General features: G+C 42.2%; 2 protein-coding genes across 4 annotated transcripts; one reads left to right on the forward strand and one right to left on the reverse strand.

Annotated features, from left to right (window-relative positions):
* Nucleotides 1–394: 394 nt before the first annotated feature.
* nnt2 (nicotinamide nucleotide transhydrogenase 2) lies at nt 395–13,630 on the forward strand. 2 transcript variants are annotated; one of them, XM_079287556.1, is made up of 22 exons: nt 395–524; nt 1,162–1,318; nt 2,056–2,285; nt 2,371–2,570; nt 2,881–2,968; nt 3,098–3,186; nt 3,271–3,458; nt 4,053–4,186; nt 4,284–4,475; nt 4,996–5,146; nt 6,004–6,165; nt 6,249–6,359; nt 6,462–6,607; nt 6,983–7,178; nt 7,823–8,056; nt 8,303–8,463; nt 8,791–8,970; nt 9,069–9,228; nt 11,433–11,514; nt 12,584–12,702; nt 13,041–13,156; nt 13,266–13,630. In XM_079287556.1, the coding sequence occupies exons 2-22, from the start codon at nt 1,198–1,200 to the stop codon at nt 13,410–13,412; spliced, it is 3,207 nt and encodes a 1,068-aa protein (XP_079143682.1). In that variant the 5' UTR covers nt 395–524; nt 1,162–1,197; the 3' UTR covers nt 13,413–13,630. The 2 variants fall into 2 exon arrangements, with proteins under 2 accessions (XP_079143682.1, XP_079143683.1); XM_079287557.1 differs by lacking the exon at nt 395–524 and adding an exon at nt 899–1,030.
* A 337-nt stretch (nt 13,631–13,967) lies between these two features.
* On the reverse strand, nt 13,968–17,114 carry dtwd1 (DTW domain containing 1). Of its 2 annotated transcripts, none has more exons than XM_079295688.1 (5): nt 17,018–17,114; nt 15,794–16,109; nt 15,484–15,621; nt 14,520–14,805; nt 13,968–14,364 (listed from the first exon to the last, which is right to left on the reverse strand). In XM_079295688.1, exons 2-5 carry the CDS (start codon nt 16,049–16,051, stop codon nt 14,135–14,137), a joined length of 912 nt encoding a protein of 303 aa, XP_079151814.1. In that variant the 5' UTR covers nt 16,052–16,109; nt 17,018–17,114; the 3' UTR covers nt 13,968–14,134. The 2 variants fall into 2 exon arrangements, with proteins under 2 accessions (XP_079151814.1, XP_079151813.1); XM_079295687.1 differs by having other exon boundaries at nt 16,963–17,087.
* Nucleotides 17,115–20,037: the final 2,923 nt, after the last annotated feature.

Raw genomic sequence — 20,037 nt, forward strand, 5'->3', positions numbered from 1 at the left:
AATATTCTGATAATAATCGTGTTTTTGGAATAAAGAAGCAAGGAAATAGTCATCGTCGTCCAACAATTAAGTTTTACACCTTTCACTTGCGCTCTGGCGTCACCCTGCGTCCAGAAAATATAATGCAGTAAATTTAAAGACATTTAAACAAACATATAATATTCCCCAATTATTTGTGTGTGTAACATTATTATTATTATTTTAGAGCCACATAGGAAGCGAGAGGTGCTATTGAAAATCAATGTACCATTGACTGTTATGATAAACAGGTTAATCCAGCCTTTAATTCGCAGGGAGCCTATCAGCAGCGGCTCCAGGGAGTTTATCTGCCTCAGGGGTGGTTCATGAGTGAAGTCACATGACTTGCTATTTATACATAAATAGTGCAGCAGTGATATCAAACTTGCGGAAGGTCGTCTGTCTGTCCCCGCGAGAAGCAGACCAGGGACTTTTGGGTAGGACGTCCCACAGGTGAACCTGCTGCTGAGGGACAGTTGAACCTGCTCTTTCTGGAAATCTGAAAGGCAAGTCTGACAATCATAACGGAATCAACATCAATCCTTTAAATTTAGGAACTAATCAGTGGAAGGTGGAGGATGTAGGGCACCGATTGACTGTGTGATTCAGAGAATGACTGAATGAAAAAAAAAGAAACAGCTGACTCAGAAATCAGAACACCAAGCAGAATACTACAGTTTCACACTGATTAAATTGTGTTTTTTTGAGAAGGCAGTTGGCTATTTGTGTTTTACAGTTTGCTTGTGAAAGAAGGTTTGTGTCTGTGTCTGAGTCCTGAACTGTCCCCTTGAGTCCCACAACATTTGATTTATCTGCCTTCATCTCTCTGCTGCTGCTCACAACAGCCAGGCCAGACTTGGCACAGTTTGCCCCCCCCGTGCCGTCATAATTCCAGATCTCGCGAACAAGCACGGAGTGTGTAATCAACCCTGGGCCCCGTGTGCTGTGTCCTGCAGAGCTGAAATGTCACTTTGCTGTCTCTAGGCCTCGCAGCAGCGACAGCCGGACCGGAGTGTGTGACTAGGGGGTTCAGGACCTATTTGTATGGGGGGGACGATTATAATGTGCTTTGTTATTTGACAGCAGATGAAGAAGTAGAGTTATTTTACCACCTACCTCTGCTTATTTGTGTTCATATTCAAGAGCTAGAGGGAATCTCAGGGCGGACGATCAGTGGCCATGTCGACCCTCCTGCGCTGCATCTCCAGCTCTTCTGTCGTTTTGCGGGTTCGTCAGAGGATACCTGGAAGGAGGCATTTCAGAACTTTCCCTGTGTTATGCGACCAAAAGGCCTCCAGAGGTAGGAAATGTACATCTGTATTAAAATCTCCCTGCGCAACCTTTAAAATGTGTGTTTTTTTCATAAGAGGACAGCCGGGGTCTGCATGCTTTCTTTTGGTTTGGATTTCCTCTGTGTCTTACTTGAGGAATGAGAGTTCACTCAAGGACACTCTCCCTCTTGCCAGACGAGTGGAAAACGCCACGGATCATGGACTGTTTGCAACAGGTTGCTCGAGATCTTCCCATAATAGGGAGATCTGTAGTGAAGCAGGCCGTGGCTACATGCTCCCTGTAGGAGCTGCTAACATGTGAGGTCAGTTAAAGGTGACATGTAGAAGCTTAACTGCCGTCTGGCAGATTATGCTCGCAGACGTTTGTTTATCGAGTCTGTTTCTTGGGCCACATGTCGTCGAGTGTTAGTGAGACTTTTGCGAGTTACTGAGTGCTTTTATACGTCTGAATTTTGAGCGTGTCTGTGTGGGAGTGCAGGCCTCACTGTGTGTGCTGGCTGCGAGCCAATCACCTGCTAATAATGTCTCCACGGTGGCGAGGTCACCATGCCGTGTATGGAGAGAAATGTGTAACCTGACACTGTTCCCAGCCACACAATCTCGGCAGTACACGCATGCTCTCCTGTGTAATAAAGGGGATTTTGTTTGTTAGAATGAAAGCTTCTAATATGTTTCTGTTTTTTAATGAAGACATACATTCCCTTGGGTTCAGCAGACTCAACTGTCAGCTGGTGTTTGTGTTCAGGTGTGCTCTACAAGGACCTGGTGGTTGGGGTTCCTAAGGAGACGGTACAGAATGAGCGTCGTGTGGCGTTGTCTCCTGCGGGGGTGGAGGCGCTGGTCAAACAGGGCTTCAAGGTGCAGGTGGAGAGCGGAGCTGGAGAGGAATCCAAGTTCTCCGATCAGCATTACAAAGATGCTGGAGCCACCATCACTGACGTCAATGGAGCCCTTGGCTCAGACTTGGTCCTCAAGGTTCGCACACATCTGCCGTTTGCTCTGCTAATAAGACTAATGCAGTGGATAGATATTACTGAATTTATTACTTTTTCTGCTGTAGGTTCGAGCCCCCAGTTTGAGCGAGGCAGACCTGCTGAAGCCTTACTCCACCTTGGTGAGCTTCATCTATCCAGCGCAGAACCCAGAGCTGATGAGGAAGCTGTCAGAGAGGCAGAGCAATGTGCTGGCCATGGACCAGGTGCCCCGAGTCACCATCGCACAGGGCTACGACGCACTCAGCTCCATGGCTAACATCGCAGGGTAAAGAAAAATGATCATGATAATAATCAGCTTTATTTATATAGCATAACATGCAGCTCAAAGCGCTTCACAAGAGAAGAAAAAAAAGGTATTTAAAAACAGCGGACACAAGAAGTGAAAATAAAAAAAATCCAGAAAATAATAATCCTCGACGTTAAAGGAACCAGTGTGATGACGTTAGTACTCGTGTAATGTGCTGCTGCGTTTTAAAGTTGCAGCCCATCAATGCTTTGTTTAGGTCGTCTGTAAATATGAAATGTTTGTAGCTGTTCAGGAATGTTTAGTTACAGCAAATGTTTGTTTTGTACAGGTACAAAGCTGTGGTTTTGGCTGCTAACCACTTTGGCAGGTTCTTTACTGGTCAGATCACAGCTGCAGGAAAAGTCCCCCCAGCTAAGGTAACCGTCCACATATTATGCAGGTCAACGAGAGTGTCTTCCCACAGTCTTTTCTTTGTTCTTTTCAATGCATATCAATCAGAACCAACCCTGAACAATAATGCATATCGATGATTCTGCTGCACACAGGTCCTGGTTATCGGAGGTGGAGTGGCTGGTTTGGCAGCAGCAGGTGCAGCCAAGTCAATGGGAGCCATAGTCCGAGGATTTGACACCAGGTATTCGATGAAACATTGTGTCTCAGACTGCAGACTGAGTGCTGATGGTTGTGATGAGTAACCTGACTGCGTGTTGACTGTCAGGCCAGCAGCTCTGGAGCAGTTCAAATCATTTGGGGCAGAGCCCTTAGAGGTCAACATCAAAGAGTCTGGCGACGGGGTCGGAGGTTACGGCAAAGAGATGTCTCAGGAGTTCATTGACGCTGAGATGGCCCTTTTCGCCAAGCAGTGTAAAGAGGTCGACATTGTCATCACCACTGCCCTGATTCCAGGTCAGTGGCACCGGTACCATCTCCCTCTCTTGTCTTTAATCTTCTGGCGTTTAAAGCCGCATTAATCACTATTTGTTGCATAGCACTGAAGTAACATTGAACCAGTGTGATGAACCAACTGAGGGAGAACTACCACTCAACTCTGCAAGTCTTTTAGATGATTGTCTTTTTTAACAGCCTGCAAATGCACTTTTTAGTTGAGACTCAGCTGCTCTCATCAATCCTTGTTTGCAGCCGTTTACGGCAACACAACTTGTATAAACCACCTTTCAGCTGCTGCCCACAGTTGGACACATTACACTTGTTTCGAGTTTTGTTCCGATGTTCTTCTGCCTCTTTTTGGCCAAAAACGGATGAATGCAGCTTCAAATGTGGATTCACAGTCCTCTGACTTTCTTGTTTCTCAGATTGCATGATATGACGAACACTGGAGACACTATCCATTCATGCTTCGTTTTATTCTCAACCTGGTTGGATTTTTCTTTTTCACTGTCTGTTTTTCAATGGCAGGGAAACGCGCATAAGCGCTGGCACCTTCAGCGCTTCGCCCGTATCCCGGTGTAAGCTGTCCCTGTGTTTCCTGTTCCCATGCAGGGAAGCGCGCTCCCATTCTGATCAAGAAGGAGTTTGTGGAGTCGATGAGGGACGGCTCTGTGGTGGTGGATCTGGCTGCAGAGGCAGGGGGCAACATCGAAACCACCAAGCCTGGAGAGCTGCACGTTCACAAGGTGAGGTTTCAGACTTTGATAAAGAACAAAATAAATTCCTTGGAAGCCCTGTTTTAATATAGAATTTGCTGATCTACTTTTTTTTTTTAATAACTAGGGAGTAACACACATTGGCTACACAGACCTGCCCAGCCGCTTGCCCACCCAGGCCAGCACTCTGTATTCAAACAACGTACTGAAGCTACTGAAGGCCATTAGCCCAGACAAGGACTACTACCACTACGAGGCCAAAGACGAGTTTGACTATGGAACGATCGATCATGTCATCCGTGGGACTCTTGTTATGAAGGTGGGCTTTTTCTATTTGATGTAACTGTCTACTGGCAGCCTCCGGCTCTGCTGGCATCCCTCCTTCCCTCTTGGCGTCATGCTAGGATTCTGCGCCAAATGACTACTAAAAACACGATCCCAGCTGGGAAAAGCTCATGTTGCATCCCGGCAAGAATGTTATGAACGTTTCAAAATATAATTTTCCAGGAATTTTGGCTTTGACACATTGTTTATGGCAGAGAAAGCATGCAACCTCAACAGCACATATCGGTTTACCTCTTGTTAAACGAAGCATTATTTAGGCTTCTTAAAAGAGAATTTAACTTTCAAAACCACCGTTAACTGGTTGTGATTGCTGTTTGTTCAGTATAATCTGCTGTTCGGTCCATGAGTTTGTGTTTTGAGTGCTCCCACCATCCAGGCGAGATCCCCCACAATGCAAGACTCCAAAGTCTTGATGTCTGTTTCTCACGCACAAGTCTGTGGATGTCTTCTGCGTTCTCACACTCGTCTGCGTGTGTGTTTTCTAATGTGTTCAGGACGGCAAGGGCATTTTCCCGGCCCCCCTCCCCAAAACAGCCCCCCCAGCCCCAGTGAAACAGAAAACAGTCACAGAGTTGAAGGCTGAGAAAACGGCGGTGATCTCTCCCTTCAAACGCACAATGACCTCTGCCGGCGTCTACACTGCAGGTCAGACATGAATACACAAATACATGTAGAAATATTCACACTACTAGACAATTGGCACAATATCATGCGCTCCAAAGTTATTTTACATGGAAGTTGGAATTTTCCCCATTATGGAAAACAAAGGCCTTCTCTGCAAAGGGAAAAATGAATAAAAAATCACGATACAATTAAAGGGATATTAATTTAATGAAATAAAAATCTTCACCAGCAATCTTGATCACCGGTTACTTGTTTAAGTACATTTTCAACCAGAAAAGCCGAAGATATTGATGGTTTAAGCCTCTCGAATGTGAAGATTTGCTGCTTTTCCTTGAAACCAAAACAAAAAAAGAAGCAATTTTAAAGACATTGGCTTTAAAATGCCAACATGGAGAAACGATTTTCCCTATTATCTGATGTATTATTGACCAAAAGATGGATTGATTAATCAAGCGATCTGCACATTGACTGACAATAAAAAAAATAATTGTTAGTTGCAGCCCAAGTTTCAAACAATATCACATTTGGATCAATATCAGTTTTTGTAGCTTAGAACACTGAGCTCACCAGATCTTAACAGGACGTTTGAATGCAGACACTCTATCATCACTGAACACAGTGAGGAATACTTTTGTAGTAAAGTATGACTTCTTTGAAGTGTAGGAGAAACTATGAATCATCACACTTGCATAGTTATGAAAATAGAAGTGTTTGTTCTTTTCCTATTCAATTGTTCCATTGCTTTAATGGTAGAAAAAAGAGGGACTGGAAATAAAATAGACTGCATACTTTTTTCCACTACATCAGTGTGGAAAGAACTGAACGCACACAGGCAGTCAAACATACTGTAACAACAACACCGCTCCGTCTCTCTGTAGGTGTGTCCACCTGTCTGGCTCTGGGCATCATTTCCCCCAACACAGCCTTCACCCAGATGGTCACCACCTTCGGCTTGTCTGGGATTGTGGGATACCACACTGTGTGGGGCGTGACCCCTTCTCTGCACTCACCCCTCATGTCTGTCACCAACGCCATCTCAGGTCAGGAGTCGGTAGAAGATGGTTGTGGCCAAATTTCTGTGTGTTTTTCTGATGGCTTGACTTCTGTCCGTCCTCTCTTGCAGGTCTGACAGCTGTTGGAGGTCTGGTGCTGATGGGTGGAGGGCTCACACCCTCCAGCCTGCCTGAGGGTCTCGCTCTTGCCGCTGCCTTTGTTTCCTCCATCAACATTGCCGGTCTGACATCCACCACTTAAACGTAGAAATAAAAAGAGAGAACAAGATTCATTGTCTGCCCAATCAAATGAAAAATATGTTGTCATCTGTGTATACATGCAGGTGGTTTCCTGATCACCCAGAGGATGTTGGACATGTTCAAGCGTCCCACTGACCCTCCAGAGTACAACTACCTGTACATGCTGCCTGGGGCAGCATTTGTTGGGGGATATGGAGCCTCAGTGGCTGCTGGATACAACATCGAAGACGTAGATCTCTTCATTCCACTCACATTTGTTCTCTGTAAAAGTATTTTCAAGTAGCTTGTATTCAAGCTAGAGTCGGTAATGTTGAGAAAGCAGCAAGACTCCGCTACAGTTTAAAAACGATCCAACTAAGAAACCCAGCCCAGTGTTGCGAACACTTGTTCAGGGAAAGTAGCACGAGCACTGTTGATTGACTTTACAAATGTCTGCCGTTTTATTTTCTGTCGATCGCCTCATCGAAATAATCGACTTATCATTTCAGCTTTCAGTATTTTGATGAAGCTTCTATTCACACCTTTAACTCGACTGCATCTGTAACCATACTCAAGCTCTGCACAAATAAGTCAGACGTGTTTTTTTAATCTTTTTCTACCTCAGATGATGTACTTTGGCTCGGGTTTGTGTTGTGTCGGGGCGCTGGCGGGCCTCTCTGCCCAGCGCACCAGTCGCTTCGGGAACGTCCTGGGCATGATGGGAGTGGCAGGGGGCATCGCTGCCACCCTCGGTGCCCTCAAACCCTCACCAGAGCTGCTGTCTCAGATGTCTCTGGCCATGGCCACAGGGGGAACCCTGGGTAGGTGGCTTCCTCCTTTAGGAGGATCTACAACTGAGATACACATGATGTCTTGATTTAAATAATAACAAAAATCAATACAATTCGGGCATGGCTCCATATTAAGTCCAGCAGTTTGTTGAGAAAACTGCAAGACCACCATGAATGAGTTATATTTTATTAACTTCGCATGCGACTCCTCTGGTCTTTGAAGAGTGTGATTTGTCTTTTTTTCTAATTCATAACAGAACATCAATCATCCTGTCCAGATACAAAGATGAGTGGATTTTGTGATTGCGTGTGAATGTTGTACATGTTAATAGTAATTCAAGAAAGCAGGACGATAAATGTTTTTATCACGCAGGCTGCAGAGCATGAGGGTTTACGCGATGTTAAATTAGTGTTTTCAAGAAAACACACTTAAATACTTAACTTAGGACTCATGAGATTGGCTTTGAAGATCCGGCCCGGTTTGTTAAGAGTCATGTTACTGAAAGCAGGTGTTTGCCTTTGCTTTTAAAATCATAATAATTTGTCACCGTAATATTTTCAGTTCTAATATCTGCTGTATTCAAATGTAGCCAATGTGCCTGAGTGCGTGACTCAGCCAGGCAACTCACAGAGACTTCCTGAAATCTGTTGTTTGTTGGATCTTCGTATCTCAGGTCTGACCCTCGCCAAGCGTATTGAAATCTCAGACTTGCCGCAGCTGGTGGCGGCCTTCCACAGCCTTGTGGGTCTGGCAGCTGTTCTCACCTGCGTTGCCGAGTTCATGATTGAGTTCCCTCACCTTGACACTCACCCATCCGCCGGTGTGCTCAAGACTGTGGCGTACCTGGGCACCTACATCGGAGGCGTCACCTTCAGTGGCTCACTGGTGGCCTACGGCAAGCTTCAAGGTCAAGGAATTTACTTCAAGAATATTTGTAGCATCTACAGCACACAACTACATAATATTGTGCATGTGACGTGTTGAAGTCAGTAGAATATGTCCTTTGTCATTGTTCTTTATTTGATTGTCTCTTTCATCTAGTTAAAGCCAAAGATCCTCTTGTCAAATTATTCCCCTTTCAGCCTCACGAGAAGGGTGAATATCATTTCTGGCTTCTCTGAATATGTTTGTTGGAAAATGTTTTTGGTTGTAGGCGTCCTGAACTCGGCCCCCATGCTGTTGCCGGGACGACACATGTTGAATGCTGGTCTGATGGCAGCGTCAATGGGAGGCATGGTGCCGTTTATGCTCAGTACGAGCTACGGCACCGGCATGGGGTGTCTAGTGGGAGTGTCTGGGCTTTCCACTATTATGGTGAGTTTCAACGATTCAACAAGCAGAAAAAAAACATATTAAGAATAAATGGAAACAAACATTGAAGATGTGCAACTTTTTCGTCAAGTAAAAACTGTTGAAAAGTCATTTCTTTCCTGTCTTTGAGTGAGCTAGAATCACTCTTTTCAACACATGGATTAAATGATACAATACATTTTTACTCAGAGCAAAAGTTGGTGCCGAGTAAGTGACTTGTTCTCTGTGTACCCAGTCAGTAAAATGTTGTCTGCATCTCAAACAAGTTGGTTTTAATTTGCGTAAGTGACTCGAATAACTATTGTTTTAACTTCTCCAACCTCCCCACAGGGTGTGACCCTCACAGCAGCCATTGGCGGCGCTGACATGCCCGTGGTCATCACCGTGTTGAACAGCTACTCCGGATGGGCGCTCTGTGCCGAAGGCTTCCTATTAAACAACAATCTGATGACGATTGTCGGAGCTCTGATTGGCTCCTCCGGTGCCATCCTCTCCTACATCATGTGTGTGGTGAGTGGACGCACGTCCATCCAGTCACAGGTGTGAACTTGCACGGTGTACTCGGCACAGATACCTGAGACAGAGTTGTTGTCCTCCTCTCCTCCAAGGCGATGAACCGTTCCCTGCCCAATGTGATCCTGGGTGGGTTCGGGACCACCTCCACAGCAGGCGGTAAGCCAATGGAGATTGTTGGCACTCACACCGAGGTCAACTTGGACCAGACCATCGACATAATCAAAGAAGCCAACAGCATCATCATCACACCAGGTACACACTGTACTATACAGCATCATCATCACACCAGGTACACACTGTACTATACAGCATCATCATCACACCAGGTACACACTGTACTGTACATGCAACGCAAGACATTTGTCAGTCCACTGGGTACTGATAAGGAATTTATAATTCTTTGTGGCCTGATGTGACACATTATCTCACCGACTATTATTTTACTCAATAAAATAATCGATACGTTTTTATAGATTCATGATGTTGCTGAGCGCATTTTTATTATTTGCCACGTGGAAGCAGCTGCTGTACAAAACAAAGTGACCGAGGTTTAATTTAGCATTTATTTCTGTCTTTTGTCTGTCACAGCGTTGGCAATTTTAAAAGTGTACTCTAGATCTAGCATTGCATTCCTGTAACATTGTCGGACTCAAAATGTCTTTAAAAAAAGAGATCAAAAACGATAATTCAGAGAGCTCTACATTACCCACAATGCAACTCTACCTAAGTCCTTGAACATACACGTTCATGCTGGTAGTCTCAAGCAGAGGAGAAGAGCGGGCGCCAAAAGTCAGATCAACTCACTTCTATCGAACTCTACACCAACAGATTTATTTTTGTTTTTACAGTCATCAGACCCAACCGACACTGACTCAAGTGATGTCACTTGAGGCACTTTTATAAAGATTCCACACAGCTCCCTCTGGAGACATCCATTTGCATTTGAATTCCCTCAGAGCTGTGAGCAGAATTCAGTGTGTGAAACGGTGGAGTTCCCCTTTTAAGCTTCCATCCAGAGGAACACCAGGGAAACTCTGTAGACATTTAAACTCTGCCATTTTGTGCGGAGCCGGTTCAACAGACGGAACTTATTTTGAATAGCCCGTGGTCAAAAAGACTGCACAGTAGTTAGCACGTATGAGGTAATCTGCCATTGTGGCAAGTCTGCCTTTTTAGTCAGCAAAAGACTAATTCTATCAGATCTTTGTGGTCATCTTAAACCATGCATACATAAAGTACAGTAGCAAAGACTTCAGCACAAAGTGGAGACGCTCCTGATGAAGACCAGAGGCCTTTGGTAGAGGTGTTGGGCTGACATCAGAGACACAACTTTAATGTCAGATTGCCTCATCACCGGACAGCCCGGATCCTCTTCTCCAGCTTTTCAACAATCACACTCATCTGATGAACTTCACCTGACAAAAAAAGCTGAGCCAAAAAAATATTTTGGCCGCAGCTCGGGAAAAGATAGAAGCTTTCGCAAAACCTTTGTAAATGGTCCGGATCTTGGGCTCATTGACATGGCAGTAATTAATTAAACTCAGAAACTTGAAGCCATGGTAACCACAAGAGGGAGCAGTTTGCCCACACATTATCTCACGTTTACATGGACTCTTAAAAGTAAATATAGTGAGTGTGTGTGTGACATGTTTGTCAGCAGTAAGAGTAGGGGATGATGAATTAGAGTTTTGAGTGTGAGATGGAAACTACATCCTGATTTTTAAAATAAGATAAAGCCAGACAACTGAGTAGTTGTCGAGTGGCCCGAGCAAAAGGAACCACTCTGAAGTCCTTGGATACTTGGATTGCTGTTGTTTTCCAGTGGCTCCAAACCAACGCAAGGACAGCTGTGTGGTCCAACATGCTGGTTTGATTAGAGAAACAGTGAAAAGTCACAAGAGCTGTTGAGTCCAGACTCAAGATTCAAGCACGGCAGCGAGGAAACAGAAGGTTCCGGTTGTCTGGGGAATTAGAAGATACGGGTTACGGGTGACTGGCTTCAAAAAACTCGACCAGGGTCAATGCTGAACTCTACAAGGTACCTGACCACCGGGGTGAAATAGGGGTTAGGCAGACACAGGGAAAGGAGCTCTTTGCACGCAGGGTACCCAAACGCACACCACACATGCGAACGGTTTCAGCAGAAAAATGTCTCTTAAACCAGTGAACCACTATGATTTGTTACAGAGAGACTTGTGGTGAACGAGGACAGTGAGAGGAGGACAAAAGACAATATAAAGGGTTGTGGAGTCACTGGTTTTATTGTTATCGAACCCTGCTGGATTGCTGTGCTTTCATTTAAAAAATAAACTGTCAAATGCTCCCTTCATCCAATAGGACCACAAACAAAATAAGAATAAGACAATTGGATGATAGACTGATCATATCCTAAGATTTAGATTTAGGCATTTGTTTAAGCTGCTGCATGTTTGTTCTCTGTCTGTGTTTGTGTTTAGGTTGGGGTCTGTGTGCAGCCAAAGCCCAGTACCCGATTGCAGACATGGTGAAGATGCTGAAGGAACAGGGCAAGAGTGTCAGGTGAATATCTGTCCTCTGCATTTACTTTAATGAAAAGACGACTGCTGCTTCTTTTCTCAGTGGGATAGAATGTTTTTGTATTTTAAAGTGACAATCCTTGAGATTTCAGTCCAGGTTGATTTTAGAATTTCTATTTGGGTGAAAAGAATGTAATTGTGCTTAGAGTGTGGCAGTCTGGAGTCTTGTTGCTGATACATGAGCTTCAAATGTGTGCATAGTTTTAAAAAAAACTGAAATACAGCATGTTTTTCCAGGAATCTTGCCACAGACACTGCACATATATAAATACTGCAATACTTTCCTCAGTGGGCCAAAGACTCAATCACAATTGTGTGACCTCCTTCAGCAGTAAAGTGACTTGAACATCTTCGAGAGTCTGACCCAAAAACAACTCCTTTCCAACACCGATTGGAGAGAAATATTTTTATTTTCTCCTGACAGCAAAGCTGGAAACTGCAAAGTACTTTTTAATATGTACTGGACAGTACGGACGTAAAGAAGAGACAGAAGTACATTTACTCACGCACTGTACTTGTGTTCAATTTAACTTGATTCTTTCTATTTGACACTACTTCATGCTGTTACACCACTACTTTTCAGATGAAGATATTGTACTTTCTACTCCTTTATGTGACTATTATAGTAACTCAACATGTGAACATGTTAAAGGTCGAACAACCCAACAATATACTGCATGAAGTAGTTAATAGTAACTACTTCATCTTCACACCTACAACATGAAAATGATGCTCACTTACTTGTGAATGCATAATATAAAATATCACTGAGGGGAGACATTCGGCTGCGTAATGACTACTTTTACTTTCAATACTCTTGCTTAAGTGAGAATGTTTTGCTTTGTAAACGGAGTATTATTACATTTTAATGTTGCTACTTTTTCTTCAGGAAATATCTTAATTCTCCACAACTGAATACACATTATATTCTGAATTTGTTTAGAAAGAGACAGGTGCGTTTTTACTTGTGCTTCCACAGGAGCAGGGAGTGGTGAGCTTTCAATGCAACTCAAGGTGTGTTGATGAGCAGTAACATTTCTTTTCTCCAACAGGTTTGGGATCCACCCAGTGGCCGGTCGTATGCCCGGCCAGCTGAATGTCCTCTTGGCTGAGGCTGGTGTTCCCTACGACGTGGTCCTGGAGATGGACGAGATCAACGATGACTTCCCAGGTTAACGATTGTTTTTTATCTGAAGAAAGCTGTTGAAATGTTTATGACATGGTTGTCACTCGATCAGTTATGTGTAATAATCTCATCCCCCGTTTCATACGCACTTGGAGCAGCCTCGTGTTGTCTTGATATTTAGACAAGCCATTTTTTATCAGGGCAACAGTTTTTGTTTTCTTAGCAACCGGGTGAGCTTACTGACACACATGGTTCTGTTTATGACAGAGGGAAATAAGGGTGGTGCCGGGGAACCCAATGACACCAGTGAGGACAATTGCAGGGCATTTCACCAACGGTTTGTCTGCGTTGTGTATAAATGTGTAAACATCTGTGGCCCACAGAGACGGACTTGACACTGGTGATCGGAGCCAACGACACTGTGAATTCTGCAGCACAAGAGGATCCCAACTCCATAATCGCTGGCATGCCTGTTCTGGAGGTGTGGAAGTCCAAACAGGTTGGTCTACCATTTAAACTACCGTTGATAATTGCTGCAACAATAATATCCCTATATTTGTATCGGAGTGGTACAGTGACCATATATACTTATTTAAACTCTACTCCAGGTGATAGTGATGAAGCGCACATTGGGTGTGGGCTATGCTGCAGTCGACAACCCCATCTTCTACAAGCCCAACACATCCATGCTGCTGGGAGATGCCAAGAAGACATGCGACAGCCTGCAAGCCAAGATCAGAGAGACCTTCTACTAGTGGCCCCTCAATGGTTCACCATCATGGACAGTAGTTCTCAAGTAGAGGCAAGTTGACAAATACCCAGCATTAGCTTTCAGGATATATATTTTTGGAGAACATATTTATCGGGTTTTAAGAAATGTCTTTCTACTACATGTTGATTTTTTTTGAAAATAGGAGACATTAGTAACTCAAACAAACGTGTACTGATTTGTAAATAAAAATATTGAAATGCATCTGAGGTCCGTTTCCTTGTTCGTTATTACATTTTATCGTCAAAGATTTAAATCACTCACTGAAACCTGCATGAATTAAAGTGGGAGGAGCATTAGGTGTCCCACCAAAATGTCAAACATGCTCATTTTCAACATTTTGAATTAAAGACCAAGTTGATACTATTTCCCTTTCTGATTTTTAGAATACCCCAATTACGGTAACTGTTTGTCACTTTGCAGATGTTTTTCTGGGATTACTATTGCTGTCATCCAGTTTGCTGCAGCTGTGTGATGCGCGTCTTGTATTTTCTCATGTCAAACAAACCTCTTTCATGTTGGGCAATTGTAAACCCTGCGCTTTATTGCATATTCTTATCCAAACAGTATCTCATACAAAATACAAATATCACACAGCCATGAAATCAAACTCATCAAAATCATAAGAGGGCTGGCATGTGAATCTACTCGTCAGCTACAGTTCATAAATCTTTTGGAGCTGATGGGAGTTTTTCCTTGAAGTATTCCTCAGCACTTTCCAGCAGAAGTCTTTGCTTTGTTGACAACTGAGTGCAGGAAGGTGTAGAAGAAGAGAAGGTTGTCATATTCTCCATTGTACTCCTGAGCAAGGCAATGCTCGCTGAAGTCCATGAGGAAATAATAAATTGCCTCGATAGTAGCTAGGTAGGTGTCTGGTTTGCCCTTCTGACTTCGCCAGAAACACGTTTTCCTCGTCTTCAACTCCACCCGGAGCAGATCTGGAGGAGAACAACACACGTCAGTCAGAGAGTGCTCGAGAACAAAGCGTGAAATCATCTTCAACAGCAGTGTGGGTGAAGTAAATTTGCCCCTAATAATCACCAGCAGTCAGAGCTCTTTGAAACTCTGCACAAATGCATTATTTCATGATTACCTTGCAGTCTTTCATCTGTGCTGATCTTGTTGGTCTGGTTCCATGTGCTGTCAATGAAGACCACCCTCTGTAGGGGATACATCCTTGACTCCAAGCTCTTTGCTTCATCTGGGCTCGACTGCGGCTTCTCTGCAGTGTGTGTGGGGCCTTGAACTTCCTCAGTTTTCAGCCTCTTTATGCGGGGTTCATAAGAGGCACCATGTGACCTGCTGTCTGTCAAGTCCTTCAAACACTGCATCATGTCTTGAACCGAGACAGCATCTGGACCGGGGAACACCAACACCACCTGGAGAGAGTTGGAAACTGTCAAATGCAATAAGCATATGAGCATATGAGCACTTTAGCCACCGTAATTCTTAAAGTCAAGTCAAATTACAGTATCTGATGACGGTATGTTTAATATAACTTGTACGATGCAACTTGCCAAGCATGAAATAAGAAAATGCAGCCAGCAAGTTACACGACCTTCTGAATCGATAATAAATTCCACATTTTTTCATCATAACGTTTTACACAATATGGATAAAAATCTAAAATGAGTTGTACTACAACTAATACAGGAGTACATCAGGCACAACACTGGGCATTTACTTCAATAATGTGAATTTAGTGGATAGTAACGGCATCAAAACATCACTCAAAAGCAAATAATCTGCAACTATTTTGATCATTAATTCAACCTTACAATTTCAGAAAAATCCAACTTTCATAATTTGTTCTGAAAAATTGAATATCTTTGGGTTTTATCAGACCTTTGGCTTTTAAAATTTGTAACGGGCAGTTTTCATTATTTCTTAAGTCTCGTTCAATTGTACAGACCAAAAAAATTAATCTCCAAAAACAATGGGCAGATTAATTGATAATGAAAATAATTGTTAGTTGCAGCCTTAAAGGGTACAGCTGCACAATGACACTCAAAAGGTGTAAAACAAACTCCACTCTTTCAACATGGAAATCAACTAACCTTTCCCTTTTTATACTCCGGTATGCAGGGGTAAGTGTATATGGTGACATCACTGGGTGCGAGGATCTTGGCATGGACTGCGGTGCTCTTTCCATCCGTCTCATTAGGATGCTTGATGATGTCTATCTTCACTGGCAGCTGAGCACAACATACAATATGTAGAGTCATCTCCAGTGTGCAAAATATCTTAAATCTTACATAAAAGACATGACTTTCCACATGAGGATACTACTATCACAGCTACTCCATACTGTAGCTGAAGGCCTCTATTAAACAATTACCGGTAAGAGAGTCCTGACTTCTTACTGACCTTGATTACGGGGATTTCTTGCAGGTTGACACCCAGTAATGAGCAGCATGTGTAGCAGAAGAACATCCTTGAACCTCCACATTTAGAGCATTTCAATCTGCCCCTCTCCTGCGCCTTCTCCAGCACCGCATGCGATGCCAATTTTAGACCCTGGAGAGGCAGCTTGGCAACCTCAGGAGTGTCCGGTGAGTCACGAGAGACTGTAGTTTGGTTACGGCAACTAGGATGGAGACGCTGGTCCTGATCCAGGCTGCTCATGCTTGCCCGTTAAATGTTGACAGACCAGTGCAGAAGTATGTGGGCGCTCCGTTCATAGCTGAACAAGAATGACAAAACAAACGATGGCAAATATTGGTAGACAGAAGCAATCCAACATTTACATAACGTTAAAAGTGAGGGGCGCAATAATGTGAAAAAGCCATGAAACAAGCTAGAGGTTGTTATTAAAAAGGTCATACATGAGTAATTTCTCAAGTTGAAAGATATTTGGTTTCCAACATAATTGGTGAGATGAGACTGGATGGATGGATGGATGGATGGAGACTGGATCGTGTCTTGGAATTTTGCTGCAATATATGATTTAACTTGAATGCTTTCAAGGAGGCCGTCTTCGAATTTCATTTAAACTGTCTAATACGTGTAAATGTAAATCACGTATGAATTATATTTGTCCCTTTTGCTTATTTTATTTTTATAACTTGATTTTCATTTGTATAGTTTAGTTAGCTTTTCTTATTTTTCCTGGTTTAAACGTCGTTATTATGATCATTAATAAACACATTCTCATATATTAGCTATACATATATATATACACACATATACATACACACATGTATATTATATCTATAGTTACGTATATATATAGCTAGAGAATGAATGTAAAGTGAGCTAAACACATGTAACTAGCGTTACATATTCAGTTATTTGCATTTGAAAGCACAACATGCAGTTAACATTGAATTCTTAGGTATTTTCTCTTCTCTTTGGCTCAGTGAAATCTGACAGCAGACTACTGTGCGCTACATGTGCCCCAGTGCACACGCTGTTAGCTTACGTTCACATGTAAACATGATCTGATTCATGCTAGTGAAGTTAGCTTCTGTTAGCAAGCTCAACAACATCTGTAGCTATGAGGCTAGTAGCAGACACAGGACATAGTGGCTACTTACGGTAGCTAATACCAAAAGAAAGCAGACGTTGGTGTAGTTGAGTTGCAAGCAATACCCTTTTCCATTTGCTAACGTTACTCAATCGCAATAAAAAACGTGTGTAGATCCGCGTGAACGTTTTCTTCTACACCGGAAGTACAATTCCGTGTTCGGTAAACTTCTTCTTCTACACTGGAAGTACAGTTCCGTGTTCCGTGAACTTCTTCTTCTCTACCAGAAATACAGTTCCGTGTGAGGAAATAGTACTTTGGTTTATTAATGAATAATATTAATGCTTTCACATATTATCAACGTAAGCTCTGATTTTGGAGTTTCGTGATAATGAACCCAGATAATCATGCTAAATTTCTTTTAAATATATTCATATTAAAATAAGTCAACAGTTAATACACTAGATTGTACTACATTAAAAGTGATTATTTTCAAATAATTCGAAATGAAAAGTTGTAAATTACCTCAGCTTACAAATTTTAAGTGTTTTGCTTTTAATATCTAAACATATAATTAACAGTCGCACTTAAAACCATTGAAAGTTTTGTGAACTATTCAAAGAGCTTTCGCTCTGGACTTTGTCCATTTATGCAGCTCATTCTGCATTTCCACTTAATTTGTTTCAAAACATCCTCCCCTTCCCACGGCAAACATCTGCATATGAACCGTTAGTGATATTGTTTAATCTAGTTATGTTTGTTGATGAACCAGAGTACATTACAAGTCATAAAACAGCACACAACAGTCCCAAAACATCTGACAATCTTCCCCTGAGCTACAACTGTCCAACATTTGCTTGAGTTGAGAATAACAGACTTTCTGGGCATCCCAATCTGTTATTTTAAGTCAATTAAATTAAATGTCATCTCTCAAATCATAACAGAAGTTATCTCAGGGCATGTCTATGTGTAATATGAATGAAAGTGACTGTAGAAGTCAAATGAAAGGGTAATGGTAATTCAGTCTAATTATGGTGTGTTTTCACACTGCAATGGTATTTATTGGGATGCTCTGCAACCGGTCATTCTCCAGACAAATCAAAGCTGGTACTCTTTAAAGTCATGTCGCATTAGCAAAATTCAGGTTTCACAGCTGATGTTTCCCCAATGTGGCTGATCGAAACTTGAGGGGTTAATTCAGGGAAAACTATCATGAATTATGAACATGCATTTGTCTCGTTCTAAGCCAGATATGCGGTAAAACAGATTGTTATGTCAAATTTCATAGATACTTGAGCTGTCACACTGTTTTACGAAACAGACAATCGCATGCAGACTTGAATAGCAAACAGATGTGTATCAAATGAGATTTTCCAGTGGCCAGTGTTGGATTCCAAACAATCAAAAATCTGCCAAACGTGTACTGTGTGCCAGGTTGCTTTCAAAGTCATTGCAGTGAAATATAGTTTATCAATATTTGAAGCAAATATTCTGACCAGCAATATTAGTCATATTGTTCACACCATGCTTACCTGTTCTTCAGGACCTATTGTAGGAGCTTGTTTGTCATGCTTATAAAGACATCATTTGGTGGTTATTCCTCCACCTGTTCAAGGTGATTCTTCTCTCTAAAACTTATAAATACGTGATACATGTACAGCTATAGTTTCCATAGACAGGATTATGCCCCGCACTGTATTTTGGACTTAATGATCTGTGTTGCCTTTGGCGTTAAGTTGTCACACATTTAGACATAACAATATCAAGGTTGAGACTCGCCTGCACCAAATATGAATGGATTGGCTGTTCCTGACAGGTTTTATCATTTAAATTCATCTCTTTTTCTGTTTAGTCTAACACAGAGGAATGAAAAAACAAACAGAGCTGCATATCAGCAATGTTTGTTTTACTGTTGACAGCAGTCCAGTTAAAATTCAAAGAAAACCGTTCGTGATACTTTCCTTTCCTCTGTATTCTATATTGCTGCCATTTTTAAATGTAATCTGAGAAATATAAATTAAAATAGTTGAAATATGGTCTTGAAGGTGTATCCAAGCTGCTCGGCCAAAGCAGCCAACTGTCACTATTTTGTTGCTGGAAAGAGTACAGCTGGTTTCATGATTTGGCTATTTGATAACTAATGCACAGCAGATGAAGGAAAGTGAAAGGGAATCCCGCATTTTGTAAAATGAAAAATAAAAAAGTATTTGTTATTTCAGGAGCAATTTATGAAACATTTTTATTTTCTTGGAACACCTTGCAAGTATAATTTGTGTCTGGCGTGCCTGTGTTGCACCTTTTTTCTTGGAAGCCTGTTGCTTCACGTCCATGACAGTTCTCTCTCATTCTGCTTGGCTCCAGCCTCTCCTCGTCCTGCTGGGAATATAGCCTTGAGTCTGAAATGTGTTTACATTTTGAGCATGTTACAAATGATCTGCTAAGACTAACTTTGCGTGACTTGGCAGACGCCTTCACCTTGCTCAGATGTTGTTTGGGTCAAACGTATTCCAGGGGTTTGCTCTCTCAATTTGACTGTCTTTATCTGACAGGGGTTCTCCAAGCCAGATGTGAACTCAGGCAAAAGGTAAAGCTTGTGTAGGTATGTGTGTGCCTGCGCTATATACGTTTATACGCTTGTTTATTAACGTATGGTGAAGACAGCCTGCCAATATGTCTGAGATATCTTTCTACATTGACAAGACTCCACTTATACTTAATACAATATAAAATTTGCGGGATTTAACGTGACATTTGAACCATGTGGATGTATTTTTATCTTCCATCATAAATGAATAGATTTATCATCGAGTTGTATTTCTACATCTCAACCTCCCCTGTCAGATTGAGGAAACATATTCACACATATCATGTGCCGACAATTGTCCAACAATACTCACGTTTTCCCAAACGTTTCTTTCCAATGTGTCATCAATAGATTGCTTAACATGTAATACGTTTTCTCTATAGGTTTGTGTAAATATTAGAGTTAAGAGAGCGAATAGCCCCAATTTCATCAAATGATATTCAAAGATTGGGTTTGGACTAATCCTCCAACAGTCATTTTCTTATTAGATCAAAATCACAGTAATAACAGATCATACATTTTGCACTTATTATAATAATGTTTTATCATGTACCCAAAAAT

Source organism: Melanostigma gelatinosum, assembly GCF_949748355.1.
Source record: "Melanostigma gelatinosum genome assembly, chromosome: 2".
Taxonomy (NCBI): Eukaryota; Metazoa; Chordata; class Actinopteri; order Perciformes; family Zoarcidae; genus Melanostigma; species Melanostigma gelatinosum.